Source organism: Athene cunicularia (assembly GCF_003259725.1).
Source record: "Athene cunicularia isolate RWA chromosome 10 unlocalized genomic scaffold, athCun1 chr10_part1, whole genome shotgun sequence".
Classification (NCBI taxonomy): Eukaryota; Metazoa; Chordata; class Aves; order Strigiformes; family Strigidae; genus Athene; species Athene cunicularia.
This window is the reverse complement of record NW_020799112.1, coordinates 6599636-6613071: the sequence shown is the minus strand read 5'-3', so window position 1 is coordinate 6613071 and position 13436 is coordinate 6599636. Positions and strand designations below refer to the sequence as shown.

Genomic DNA, 13436 nt, shown 5'->3' with positions numbered 1-13436 from the left:
TTTCGCATTCCAAGTTGTGTCTGTTGCTGTGAAACTGTGGTCACAGCTGTGTGCATTTAATGAGCTTCACTTGTGTACTTCAATATAGCTTATTTTACTTTGATGTGATGAGGCTGTAGTTTGAGCTCTTAATGTTAACAGGGCTGGCTTACAAACTGTGCTACTGGCAGCTGCTCTCCGTGGAGTTGAGGTGAACTGATGGGTAACTGGTAGGGGTAGAAATTACCAGATACATAAACATAATGCTTGCACAAGTGTGATATGAGGGAGAGGGGCAATTCTGAGGATGGAAACAAGTAGGAGGGCAGTGTGTGCTGCTTAAGCCGCTATTCGTGCTGAAAGAAGTGCTTTTCAAGTTGCACCCTGAGATTTAAAGAAATGAAAGATCACACTGAGTTTCTTGAAGATCTTGGTTTTGAAATGATTTGGAAACAAATCAGGTTTGAGCTAAAGTTGACCTTTAAGTAAAGAAAATATAAATACTTTCAGTTATATATTAAAATCTATACTCTTGATTTTTGGAATCTTTGTCCTAATAATACTGACTGATGTCAGTATGGATTACTTATGCTTTTCTTTTGGCTTTATTTTCTTTAAGCTATTCGTGCTTTCCGTTGGCAACATCACTTGGGGTGGAACACAGCTTACCACTTTGCTTTTTAGCCTTTCTGTTATGTTGTGATTTTTTGGTTGTTTCATGAGCATACTGGCCTGGAGTAGTGATCTCTGGAACGCTGCTTGCCAGTGCTTTGGAGTTTGTCATCCTACATAATTTTACTGCCAGCTGGAAAGCAAAATGGAAAGAAGCAAAACAGACAGGGATCCCAGATTCTAAAGCGGAGTTTTCCCACGCCTTGGAGATCATGAAGCTAGTAAGCTTTGCTTAGCTGCTGGCTGATACTGTTACTAGGGTGTTTGAGTGGTACTCTTCATTGCAGTAACTTGACCTAAGATCATTTAAGATGTATCTGCATGTTGGTCTTACATTCTGGTTTGTTTTGCCGCCTTATTCCGGAGTGTTAGTCTTCTGCCATTCAGGGTAATGGTATTCACTAGGCCTGTATCATAAACACTTCTATAAATACTCAGATTTAACTGGGCTGCATACTGTTCTTGTTGGCTTTTTTGGAAGGAGGGTCTACCATTTTATTGTATTGGGCAGCACCACCACCAACAAAATGGTTTTATGACACTGGGACATGAGCGAGCTGTCTGTGTGTGAGACTTGCACTTAAGAGGTCATCCTGGAAAAGTGAGTCATGCTGAATAAGTTGGGTATTACATGGGATGAGTTAAATACTGAGCAATTTTCCTTAGTTTGGAGACAATAGTGCACAGAAGTCAGAGCAAAAAATGTCTTGCGCAAAAATTCATCAGGTAAGCTAGGAGAAGGGATTTTTTTGATATATGCAGTATCTACGTGTTGAAAATACAGGAAGTAATCTTAGGAATTGTAGAGCAGGAAGCAGTGGAAATTGTATTTAGTAAGGTAGTATCCCATGGAGTGGCATGTGGGTGTGGAATCACAGAACTGAGCCTAGATATTATTAAAAATAAGTGTATAAGTTAAGTTTAGTCCTACTTTTTCTTCTCAAGGTTATTTTTCATAATGTAAATATGACTTCTATTATCCAGGCAGTAGATATGTACTATTGTGCTAGAGACTTCTAGATTGACCTAAGGAAAACTAACTTAATTTTATTGTCATGCAGTATTAAGAACTCTGTCTCTTTTTTTGACTTTGATTGCACATTGTTGTCTGAAGACCAGCTTTAGTAATGGTTTCTTTCTTCATACAGACTTTTCATGAGGTGGCCTGTTGAATATAGACAAGTGTTTGGGAGAAGTGGAGCTCCTGACTAGAGCTTGGGACCCATGCAGTGTATGAAATAGGGGGGAAAAAAAAAAATCACTATGCACACTTCTTTACTTTTAGCTGTTTAGTACATCTGTTTGAGAGAATAAGGTTAGTATTTCTGTTTCCAAAATAGATCATAGAATCACAGAATGCTTTGGGTTGGAAGGGACCTTAGAGATCATCCAGTCCCACCCCCCTGCCCCGGGCAGGGACACCTTCCACTAGCCCAGGTTGCCCAAAGCCCCGTCCAACCTGGCCTTGAACCCTGCCACAGAGGGGGCAGCCACAGCTTCTCTGGGCAACCTCTGCCAGGGCCTCACCACCCTCACAGGGAAGAATTTATTCTGTATTTCTAATTTCTTTCAGTTTAAAACTGTTATCCCTTGTCCTATTCCTATACCCCTGGTCAAGAGTCCCTCCTTACCTTTCCTGTAGCCCCCTTTAAGTACTGGGAGACTGCTAGAAGGTCTCCGCAGAGTCTTCTCTTCTCCAGGCTGAACAACCCCAACTCTCTCTCAGCCTGTCTCCATAAGGGAGGTTCTTCATGCCCTCCTCTGGACCCACTCAAGCAGGTCCGTGTTCTTCTGATGTTGGGGGCCCCAGAGCTGATCACAGCACTGCAGGTGGGGGTCTCCTGAGAGCAGTGTAGAAGAAGAGAATCCCCCCTCCCTGTACCTGCTGGCCACACTGCTCTTGATACAGCCCGGGATACCGTTGGCTTTCTGTGCTGCGAGCTGGGTCACAGTCCGTTTTCTACCCACTATTACTCCCAAGTCCTTCTCTGCAGGGCTGCTCCCAATCCACTCCTTGTCCAGCCTAGATATGTGCTTAGGATGATGGTCAGTGTTACTTCCGTGGATGTACATTCAGACAGAAGGTGAAACTGAAGACTGGCTTCTCAGCCTCAATGATGAATGAGAATTATTTTTTTATATAGAGATCTCACAGGAGAATTCTTTAGTGGGTGTTTTCTCCTCCACTTAGCATTGTTATGTAAAAGAGATAATCAACAGCAGGTGCATGTTTGTCTCTGCAGCAGTCCCTGAGGTGCTCTCTCTGATCTCTAGAGTCTTTTCTCAAAAACACTTCTAAGGAAGCAGTCTTTCTTCTCTGCAAAGAATGAGTCAAGTGAAAAACAGGGATATAGGCAGCTTGCAAAGTCTAGTACAGAGATGCCACAGTTCTGAGTGCAAACAGCCAGCTTTAGCAGTGTGCCATTTGCTGTGCTTATTCTGCCTTGCAGTACCCTCCTCTTTGGTTACACTTGCTCTAGTAGTTGGTTTCTGGTATTTGAAATAGCTTAAATGTCTCTGAGATACTCTACAGAGTACATGTGGTGCATTGTGTATGTTGTATAAAGGCTATATAAGACAAAGCTCTCATTTTAATTAATAAAATCAGTCTGATAATAGGATTCTGTCCTCGTTGCACTGATTGAAGGGGAACAACTGTTACAAAAAAAATTGTTTTTTCCCACCAGCCAGCTGAAGGCTTTTGTGATAAGACAATTAGAGGGAATCTGTTGGAATTCAGGTAACTGTAGTTTAACTAGGTAAGGGCAAAGGTGAGTGTCTGTAGGAAGTCTTCCTGGTCAACGTTGGAAACAGCTCACTGCTCCAACTGAGTGCCGAAAGGTGCTGCATGTGGGGAAATGACCTCTTCATTCCTGGCTCGGGGCTGGTGGGGGAAGATTCAGTTTTCTTTCTGAACTTCCTCAGGAAGCTGTTTGGTTTGGGTATTGACTTTGATATATATTTTTTTAGGTGAATGGTAAATATTGCCCCTTAGATACCCAACAAACATGTATAAATTCTTCTAACAGTTGCAAATGATAATTGTTATGATAAGCACTTTTAATTCTTACTCCCACAAGTGCAATAAAAATTTATTGATTTTGCATTTAACCTTTAAAACTCAATAACCTTTAAAAAGTTCAATAGCATCCTACTGCTGAAGTGGACTTACCAAAGAATAATTGAGAATTAATTTTAGGAGCCAAATAGAAATACAGCAAGATAGATAAGGCATATGACTGTCTAGCATGTCCTTCTGAAGAGAATGCCTCCAAATATTAACTTGTTTCCTTCTTTTGATATAGCCCCTTACCAGTCCTTTCTCTTACCTCTTTTTTTTTTTTTTTTTAATATCTTGAATAAGAAAACTATTTCTCAAAGTTCTTTATGATTTTAATCAGGGTAATTAAGAATATTTCTAGACATCAGCATTTTGTTGGAAGTGCAGCATACACAAAAGTACATAATGAGGCTGCAGGCTTGGAGCAAAGATAGTGTTCTCTGTATGGTTGAGTTGGTGATCCAGTCATTCAATTTCTTGGTAGTCTGCTTGCTGTGGTTGGAAGGGTTAGAGGAGGGACTTAGATCTGTCACAGATAACTTTTCTCCCTATTGTGTTTTGAGGAGAATAGGAACAATATGCCCCCTGAGGTAGCAACAGTAGTTGCTTCATTTTATTGTCTGTGGGACAGCTGTCAATGTTGATCTGCAAAACCAGATTTGTAAAGAGAGTAAAAGTACTTTATTACTTCCCACAGTAGGTTACTGTTGTGTTGACCAGAGGAAAAATCTGAATATCTGCCTGTTGTGAGATACCTAAATATTATTTTTCTCTGAAAATGTAATCTCATTGTCCTTAGTGAGAAATGTGTGGAAATATTTAACAACAGTAGATACTTAACACTTTTTTTTTTCCTAGGAAGTTACTGTTGAACTTTACTAAGAAATAAGGTGATTGAAAACTCTTTTGATGTCATGTGTCAAAACATTATTATAATTGACCAAACAATTGCTTAAAATCTAACTTGTTCTTGACACGCTTAACTTGTTATGAAAAGTAGTTCAGCTGAAGCAAGAAATGTAAGTCTTCCCTAGTCTTGCAAAGCAACATTGGGAAACTGTTCTGGCTTTGATTTCAGGAACATGTAGGAGCTTTGGCCTTAGTCTGAGCTCTTCCTCTAGGTGTAGAAGTCTAAAGAAATGTTATCCTGCAAGAAACTTTACCCCAGGAATCTTGCATTATTTTAGGTATAAAATAGTACTTTCTATGGCTGCTGTTTGAATCTTTGGAAATGTGAACTTGGCCTGTCTTCTCAAGCCTGTGAGTGGCTCCAGTGCTGTTGCTGGTAACAGCTTTTCCAACTGCAGTAGAGGTAAACTGAGCAATGCTATTTGCAAACATGACAGCCTTGCTCACATTGGGAGCTAGCAGGCCTGCTTTCTTCCTTCATGATGCATCAATATTTTTCTTTCAAGCATAAGTTGAAAATTTTAAACCTTTGGGGAAATTCAATCTTATGTATGTGTGCATGTGCCCAGATGCAGGTGTGAAGGTGAGTTGTATGAAAAAGATGTGTTTTTAAATAAGAAAAATGAAAACCCCAGCTTTTGAGAAGCAGGAAAGAAATGTGTCAAGGGGAACAAAAAACTATTTGTTGAAGGACCCTTGTAGCCCACACAAATGACCTTTCTGGAAAGATGTTTAGTTTGATACACTTATATCTCAGGGCAGTTTCAAACATGAAAAAAATGAGTAAGATTTGATACTTCCAAAATTATGAGCAAATGGTAAATTGCATTGCTTCCATATTGATAAACTACAACATCATGTATGAATTTATCCTTTAAATAATAATTTAAAATCTCCAACCCATAAACACACCCACTTGCCATATACCAAGCTGAGAATGCTACTAATTATCTGTACAAGGGTGTTTAAGATGAGCTTAATAAAATTCTTCCTTTTAATAAAGCATAAACATAAAATCTTTTCTCCAACACTTAAGTCATGATATCATAATTCTCTTTCTAGTCTTTTTATTCTTAATACATGTAGAGAACCATAGGCAGTATAGACATAGTATATGTAGTTGGCAAAGTTCAGATGCTGTCAGTTGTTAGCTTGCATTTCAAAGATACTGAACAGTTTCTGTTAATTTAACCCTAGACTGTAGCCTCTTTGTATTCTCATATATTTCTGGGGTGTTAGGTTTTATGTATTTCTCAGTTCCTGCTGAGTCACCTTGATTTCCCCCAAATCAATGGTGGGTAACATTATTTGGGGTACTAAGCTTGGTATCAGCAGTCAGCAGGGCTACCACCATCACTACAGACCTACATTTTCTGCCCCCACCCCTTAATTATAAGCACTGTTTGCCAGTTCTAGAGACTTGAGAATTAAGTCATTACAAGATTCTCAAAATTCAAATGTTGCATGAAAAATAGAGCACTTTGAGTATGGTTTAAGAGCAGCATCACAACAGGCATCTCAGCTGATGGTAGTACAAGCTAGTTCTTCTGCCTCAGTTGTCACTGTTTAGTAGGGTGAGTACCTTCACAGGTCTTCATCAAACTTTGCAGTCTTTTGTAAGTGAATGCAGTTCTTTACAGATGAGAAACTAACTCACATAAGCAGTTTGTGTCAAAGCCAACAAATTGCCTCAGGCTGCCTTTGAACTGTTTTCACTGTTCTTGATTGGACTGTTTGGGCATGCAGAAAGAATGAAAATAACATATTACTTGGTTTGCTATCTAACTAATGGATATTTGATGTTTCCAAGTTTTGTGAATTTGAAATGACTTGTATTAGTAAAATCTAGGGGGGATGATAGCAATAGATCAGTAGAGGAGATAGTGTGAGCAATAAAATAGAGAAGAACAAGCAAGGAAAGTAGAAAGACTGAGCTTCTACAGAAAGGAAAAAGCCATTAATGGCAGCCCCAGAGCAGCGAGTGCTCTGTCCAGTTTTAGAAAGGCTGGTGAGTTTATGTGGGTGAGGTTTTTTTGGGGTTTGTCTTGAGGTTTTTTTGTGAGGTAGTAAGTCATCTCACAGTTCTCAGAAGCATGTTACGTAGTCATTTCCATTTTTCTTAGTCATTGCTTAGCTGTTTGTTATCTTACCCTGCTCCAACTCTAGGATTACCAGTTCTCCCAGATCCAGTGGGAGCAGTGCATAACTGGTTAAACTGAGTTTATCAGTCTTTGCCATATCCAGAACCAGCTGGTGTGTTTGCACTGTGCCCTGTGCACTGAGTTCCAACAGTGAGGCACAAGAACTTGGAGCTGTTGAAATCTGGTACCTCATAGCCAAATAGCTCAAACTGTGCTGTGCAGAAGTGCCTTGGACTGCCTATGGAGTGTTGTACCTGCGTGGCATTGCCAGGACAAATGCGATAAATGAACCAGTCAGGTTAACTACTTTGATAATTGCAGATAGAAATGAGGCAGCCTTACTTGAATTAAAATGCGAATTGTGACTTTTTGCAGTCCTTGGTTGGATTCCTGTTACACCCTTTTCTGAACAGGAGCAATTTAAAGCTTTTTTTTCTTTTACAAGTTCACTTGCAGAGGTGATTCTTCGCTTGTTGATGAGATATTTAGCCTGAGAAGCTCCTGCCAAGACTAAGACAGAATGAGAGCATCAGAAATAGGGAAGAAAATCAGTATTCATTAACCGTTTAACAAGCAAAACATTCTGCTTTGTTTCAAAGATGGCTTTCTGTGTGTAAATTGTTACTCTTTTTAATATATATTTGGTCTACTTTTAAAAAGTTGGAGAAAAATAATCTAATTCTGGGGTAGAGTTGAATCAATTTGTAATGCAAAGGGTACTGAGTGGAGGAGGGGGAAAAAAGCTGTTTGAATGAAATATATCCCAATTAAGTTGCACCAACACTTTCAGGAGCAGTGAACCCTGAAAGAGAAATGGGCAGTAATTTAGCACATCCTGAACGTTGAAATTAGAGCACAAAATGTGGAGGAAAATATCCCACAGCTTTTGGGGGTCATGAGAAGAACTCACTTTTTAAACCTAGTTGCAAATTCTGATGTTATGAAATTGGATAAAGTTTTCAGAGGTATTGATTGTGAGAGTAAACACTCCTGCTGCTGTTCTACTGTAATACAGGACTGGATGAAAAGTTAGGAGTACTTATAGTTGTAATGGCAGTTTGTAACTGAAACAAAGTAAGAGTAAAGTAGAATTTCAAAGAAAACATTCCTGTATTGCAGAGGTGTTTGTGTTGTGATTCTGTTCTTTAGGTGGTAGATTGCTTGCTTGTAAGAGGGGAGGCTATGGAGCAAAACCTTGGGCACTCGGGAAAGGTAGAAAATGTAGCAGCAGGATAGCAAGGAGACTTCATGCTGTTGTCTGTGTTTTTCCTGCTGCCTTTCTGCCTGGTTTTGTGCCTTTGGCTCTGCTAGCTTTTCCTCCATCATGCCATCTTCCCCTTTCCAAATGTTTGCTTGTCATGGCACATTAAGTAGTGCAAGTATCTGTTCTTTTAAGCAGAAATGCAGATATGTAAATATTGTCATAATGTTACTGTTTAATCTAGTCCCCTTAGAGGACCTTGTTTATTTCTGCAGTGTTACTGTTCACTAAAGAAATTAGCCCACACTAAACTGTGGAGTCTGTTAAATGTGACCTGTATGCATAATAAAGTAGCACACGTACTGTAATCTATAGCTGGGTGTTCATGAATTAGAAGTAATTTGCATACAGGCAGAACAAGCAAAAGGAGAATGGTTACAGAAGTATTAAGTAGAAATCTGTTTTGCCTGTTCTTCCCTCTGTCCCTTTCCATAGGAGCATGGGAAGCTCAGATGTGACATATAAAGACAGGAAATGCGTAACAAATGAGGCAGCTCTACTTCTCTGTAGCTATTTGATAGGAAAATTAATATTACTTTTGAGTGTAAGTTTCTCTTTGTGGTATTATACAATCATTTAGTACAGCTGTTGACAGTGAAGTCTAATCTTTGGGTTTTTTCTCCTTAGAGCACAACAATGGAAGAAACAGCTATATGGGAACAACACACAGTGACTCTTCACAGGGTAAGTTCATACAATTGGTTCTGTGTGCCTAATGCAGGATACTGGTAGCATTTGAAAACAATAGGAAAAAGCCAGATGTCAGGAAGTAAAAGAAAAGGAAACTGTCATATTCCGTTGTTTAAATTTAGAAGTTTTGTAAAAGCTCCATTTGATAGTAGGTCTGTTTGTTTATTGGGTTTCAAAGATAAGCTTGCCTACAAATAACTGTTAGAAACAAAGTTTTAGATTACTTCTGTATGTAACTGAAAGTCCTTTAAAAATGTTCATTAATTATTGTACTGTGACTATACTAAATGTTTTAAAACTTTATTTGCAGGGGCATAAACCAGTGTAGTTAAGTATAAATAAATGCGTTCAAAACCGCCTTATTTGGTTGCCAGTTTCTCTAGTTAGTGGCTGAAAATAGTGATTTTTGGGTGATCAGAATGTGCACATTAGATGAAGGAATGTGTACTAGGTATCAGTGAACAGAAAGCTTTTACATTGAGTCGGACTTGTCTTATTGTAGTTACTCTTAAATTAAATTTATTTCTGATGTAGCTATTGTGAGGCTGTACAAGAAAGGCAATAAGGAATGAGTTGCTTAGGGAAAATCAGAATGAGGTGAGATGCTATTTTTGGCAGACACTTAGTATTAAAGTGACCACAGAATCATGGTCAAAATAGCTATATTCATTCCAATAAAAGGGAGATACACAAGAGTGTTCTCCAGGGAGCAAATTATATCATTTGCCTTTAAATCTTCAGCATAGAATCAAGGCATTTTAGAATTGTAGCATTGATGAGATGAATGGACCTTTGTGACTAGAAATGTGTATGAATAGATCAGCTGGTCAGATAAAAATGTTAATTCTCTGTACAAACCTATTATCTCTTGATTCTAATGAGTTTAATGTTGTTGAATCAAAATAACCCTTTTCGTACCTGTCCTCTTACAAACAGAGCAGTTACACTGATTTGGCCAGAAGACTGTAGCAAAGTAACCTGTCTCTAACTGCAACCACTTGTTGAAAGAAAAGTATAAGTAAAACTAAAAATGTGTAGTGATACTTCTCTAGGCTACTCTTCAAGCTTCCAACAATTGTTAGGTCAACTTTTTGAGCAAGAGGTATTATTTATATATGTAATTGCCCTTTATGTTTTTTTTCTTGAAGCTTTCTATTCATCCCTGGAACCTGTGTAAACTTAAAAATTTTATTCAATACTGATTAAATCAGTACTGTCTTATTTTCAAAACCAAATAAAATAATGTGATAGCAATACAAGGTTGGCTGGTAGACTTGGTGATTGTTTAGTTTCTCTTGAAGGGGATATTTTTCTGGTTAATTGGAGCAGTAACTTCAGTGAAACCTGAAAATGATGAGTTCAGTCAGTGTGCAAAGGAATCATGGAATGCTGCAGTATGGTGTTACCTTGAACAATATTTAGGAAGTAAAAGTCATGTCTTTGCACTTGCAGCATAGTCATAAGTCTTTGTGTAGAACTGAAAGTGTGATTTGATTACAGATTTGATTATGATATTTGACGTGCCAAACTTCTGCCAGCTGTGCTGGTTTAACAGTTAGCTGAGTAAGTAGCTCCTATATAGATGTTGGAGACTGGTGTGTACCATTAATAACTTTGATAGTATTCAGTTAGGCAATTAAAAACAAACAATGTTTTCCATCTGCCAGATAATACTAACATAAGAATTTGGGTTTTGTTAAGCTTAGAATTTATCCTTAGCACTGGAAAGAGGATTTAGTAGAGCAACGGCATATTCGCTTATGGGGTTTTTGACTTTGCTTTTCATTGGTGACGTTCTTATAGTGTTAGATTATCAAGTAGTTGAGGTTACTTCAGTTTAGTTGGAAGGAGTGAAATGCATCCAGATCTCAGTTAGCTTCAAAGATATCTGGAAGTTAATAGAATTGGAATGGACTCAAAATGCTGTCCTGGTTGTGGAATATTTCCTGTGTGAGTTTATTTGCTTCACTTTGAGCCACAGAGCAGCAGAGATCATCTACTGTCAGCCACACAAAAAACATTTTGAACTGAACTTGCTTTATCTAGTGAGGCACACTAAAAAGTCCCTCTGATTTTGGTTTAGCTGAGGGCAGTAAGCTGGCTGTGAATGATGGAATTAATGACATTTGACATGTGCTGAATTTCTACAGGGTAGATGCAAGCCAGGCTTCACGTTTACTGGCTTCCTGTTTTATTGGTACGCTTGAGAAGCTCTTGGGATTCACCAAACTGTTTTTGTACATTTTGTCAGTATTTGCCTTCAGAAATAAGGCAAGACAAGTCATTGAAAGAATCTGATCCAGAATAAACATCTAAAACCTTAGTAAGTCCCCCTGCGAGAGGGAGAGAAGTCTGGAGTTGGTGTCAGTCCAGATCAACTCTCGTTTCTTCACAAGTACCTGCTTAATGGCAAGCAGATCTGTTGTCCCTCCAAGTGCCCCAAAGCAACTTTGTAACTCTGGGGTTTTTTTTTCTCCATTTTAATTGTTTTTTATTGATGGTATTTGATTGAAACTAGTTAGTGAGTGAGGACAACTAACCTCTATTAAAATGAACAGCCTTAAAACTAGGGAGGAAGTAGTTTGGTAGGTGGGGGGTGGGAGTGTTAGCAAAGGTACATAGAATATCCTTGACTACATTTATTCCTGTTTTGAGACTCATTTTTGTCCTGTTGGTAACTCCTGCACTGACAATTTTACTTTGTTTTAAGCTGGTGCTGTTCTCTATTCCATTGCTTCTGTGTATGGCAGAGTACAATTTCTTTAACTCTCTTGGGCTCCATAAAGGTAGCCAAAAATGTAAAAACAAAAAGCAGTTTTGGTAGTAATCATCAAACTTTAAGAAAGTAGATAGCATTTGTATGCAATCTTTTTCTGAAGAAAAAACAAACCCAATTAGCAGTTAACTGTATAAGGTATTCTATCTGCATAGTCTACTGATTAGCCTTTTGAACATGGTGTCTGAGGCATTAAACATTTTTTTTTAAAAAAGTTTCTACATTTTTATGGGGTGCAGTTACTGATTTATAAAACCCATGAATGGCCGTTCAGAAGTGTTGTTACGTACCTCGAAAAGATACATGTTTTATTTTTTGAGTATGTCTTGGTCCTGTAATGGCCCTTTTGAGAAGGGATAGTATGGTGTATTAACTTTGGAAGATGAGCCTTACAAAAGAGAAAGGGAGTGCTTCACAATAGGGAGTTCTTGTTGAAGAATGCAGCTTTGCTCACTTCTTTTGAAGAGCCTCTTCCTATGACCTTTACTTTCTAGAGATGTGATTACAAATTAGAGACAGAGTATACTTAATCCCAGTAGTTGCAGTATACATTTGTCAGTTCAGGCACTTTGTGGTTCAAACATCAGATTTTTAAATTTTTATCCATCTGCTTCAGGTATTTTGGAATCTGTAACTGAGCATATAAGCAGTCTGACTGTCACAGTAATTGATGATTTCCAGCACTATTGCCAAATGACTTAATAGAAACTTTCTGGGGGAGAAGAAGCTTGAGCTTCTAACCAAGAGTTTTCTTCCCTTTCTTTACTACCCTTCCAACTTCCTGGACTGCTACTTACCTCTTGAAGATTGAGCCAGTCTCCAGTTAAAGCTTATCAAATAGCTACAGTTTACCTTTTATTGGAGATTTTCTGGGTTTGTGTTCTTAATTGTAAGGGACTTTAAGGAGAAATGATGCACTTGATATCTTATGTGGGTTTCTTCATAGCTGGAACTCCAGTTCTCTGTGTCTTAGATGTGTCTCCTTCCCCCAAAGAACAGAAATGAGGCATGTACGAACCTTTCTGCTTTTCCCATGCTGCCTTATTGTGGGAGAGCAAAACAAAACAGTCCAGTCCTTTTTTTTTTTTTTCCTTGTGTTGTCACTACATCATCTGACAAGTGACTTTGATATGGCAGTTTTAGTGCAATTTTAGTTAGGATACATGTTTATATCTTGTATAATCTGTAGTGACCAACATCTTGCTATTTCTAGACATGTCTAGGAGCTAAGTTTAGTTTTCTGAGGGTAGTTAATTTATTGCTTATCTCCTAAAATGATGGTAGACAGCAGGATGAAATGAACAGTACTAGGTTGAGGTTTACTGGAAAGTCTCTTATTTGAGCTCTTAAATTTTCATGAAGATTTAGGGTTTGATTTGAACTTTGTAATTTGGAGTATCTCTTAAGACTTTGATTTATGTTATTAAAGCCTTTGTCTGACATGGCCTTTTTTGACTGCTGTATGTGAGACTGCATTGTTTCAGGGCTTCTTGAAAAGAACATCATTAAAGTATGAAACTAATCATCCTAATAGTGGTGATGTGGTTTGCAAATCTACTCTGAAAAAATAGAAAATAACAAAATAAGGTTGACAGTGAGTTTCTGCATCTCTGCTGGCCTTAGACTAATGGTTGTGTTTCTTAAGTGGAGAGTTATGAGAAATCTTTTTTTGTTTATGATGTAAGGAAAGATGGAGAACACTTAAATGAAGTTCAGCATAAATGTCTATCATTGTTATCTCTCTTCTCCCTTTCCTTCCCCACCCAAATACAGTGAAAACTGAGTTTTGTTTGTTAGTCATGGAAAACTGAAAGATGAAGCAGTGTCATGGGAAGGGGAAATATTTTAAGTTTTGAAAGGGGGGTTTGATACACATTTTCATAAGCTATTATATATTCCTTTTGTTGACTGTATAAAAAATAAAACTGAAAGAAAACCTCAGTTCTG

General features: G+C 38.2%; 1 protein-coding gene across 11 annotated transcripts in view; it reads left to right on the top strand.

Annotated features, from left to right (window-relative positions):
• The window catches only part of TJP1 (tight junction protein 1), a 192205-nt gene that overhangs the window by 139673 nt on the left and 39096 nt on the right, over positions 1–13436 (top strand). For 9 of the 11 annotated variants that reach the window (XM_026855876.1, XM_026855874.1, XM_026855877.1 and 6 more), the window contains exon 4: positions 8651–8707. In XM_026855876.1, coding sequence (XP_026711677.1) covers positions 8651–8707 — 57 coding nt within the window. Of the gene's footprint in view, positions 1–848; positions 873–1170; positions 1253–8650; positions 8708–13436 lie in introns of those variants that run through there. The other 2 variants (XM_026855879.1, XM_026855880.1) reach the window with 2 other exon arrangements.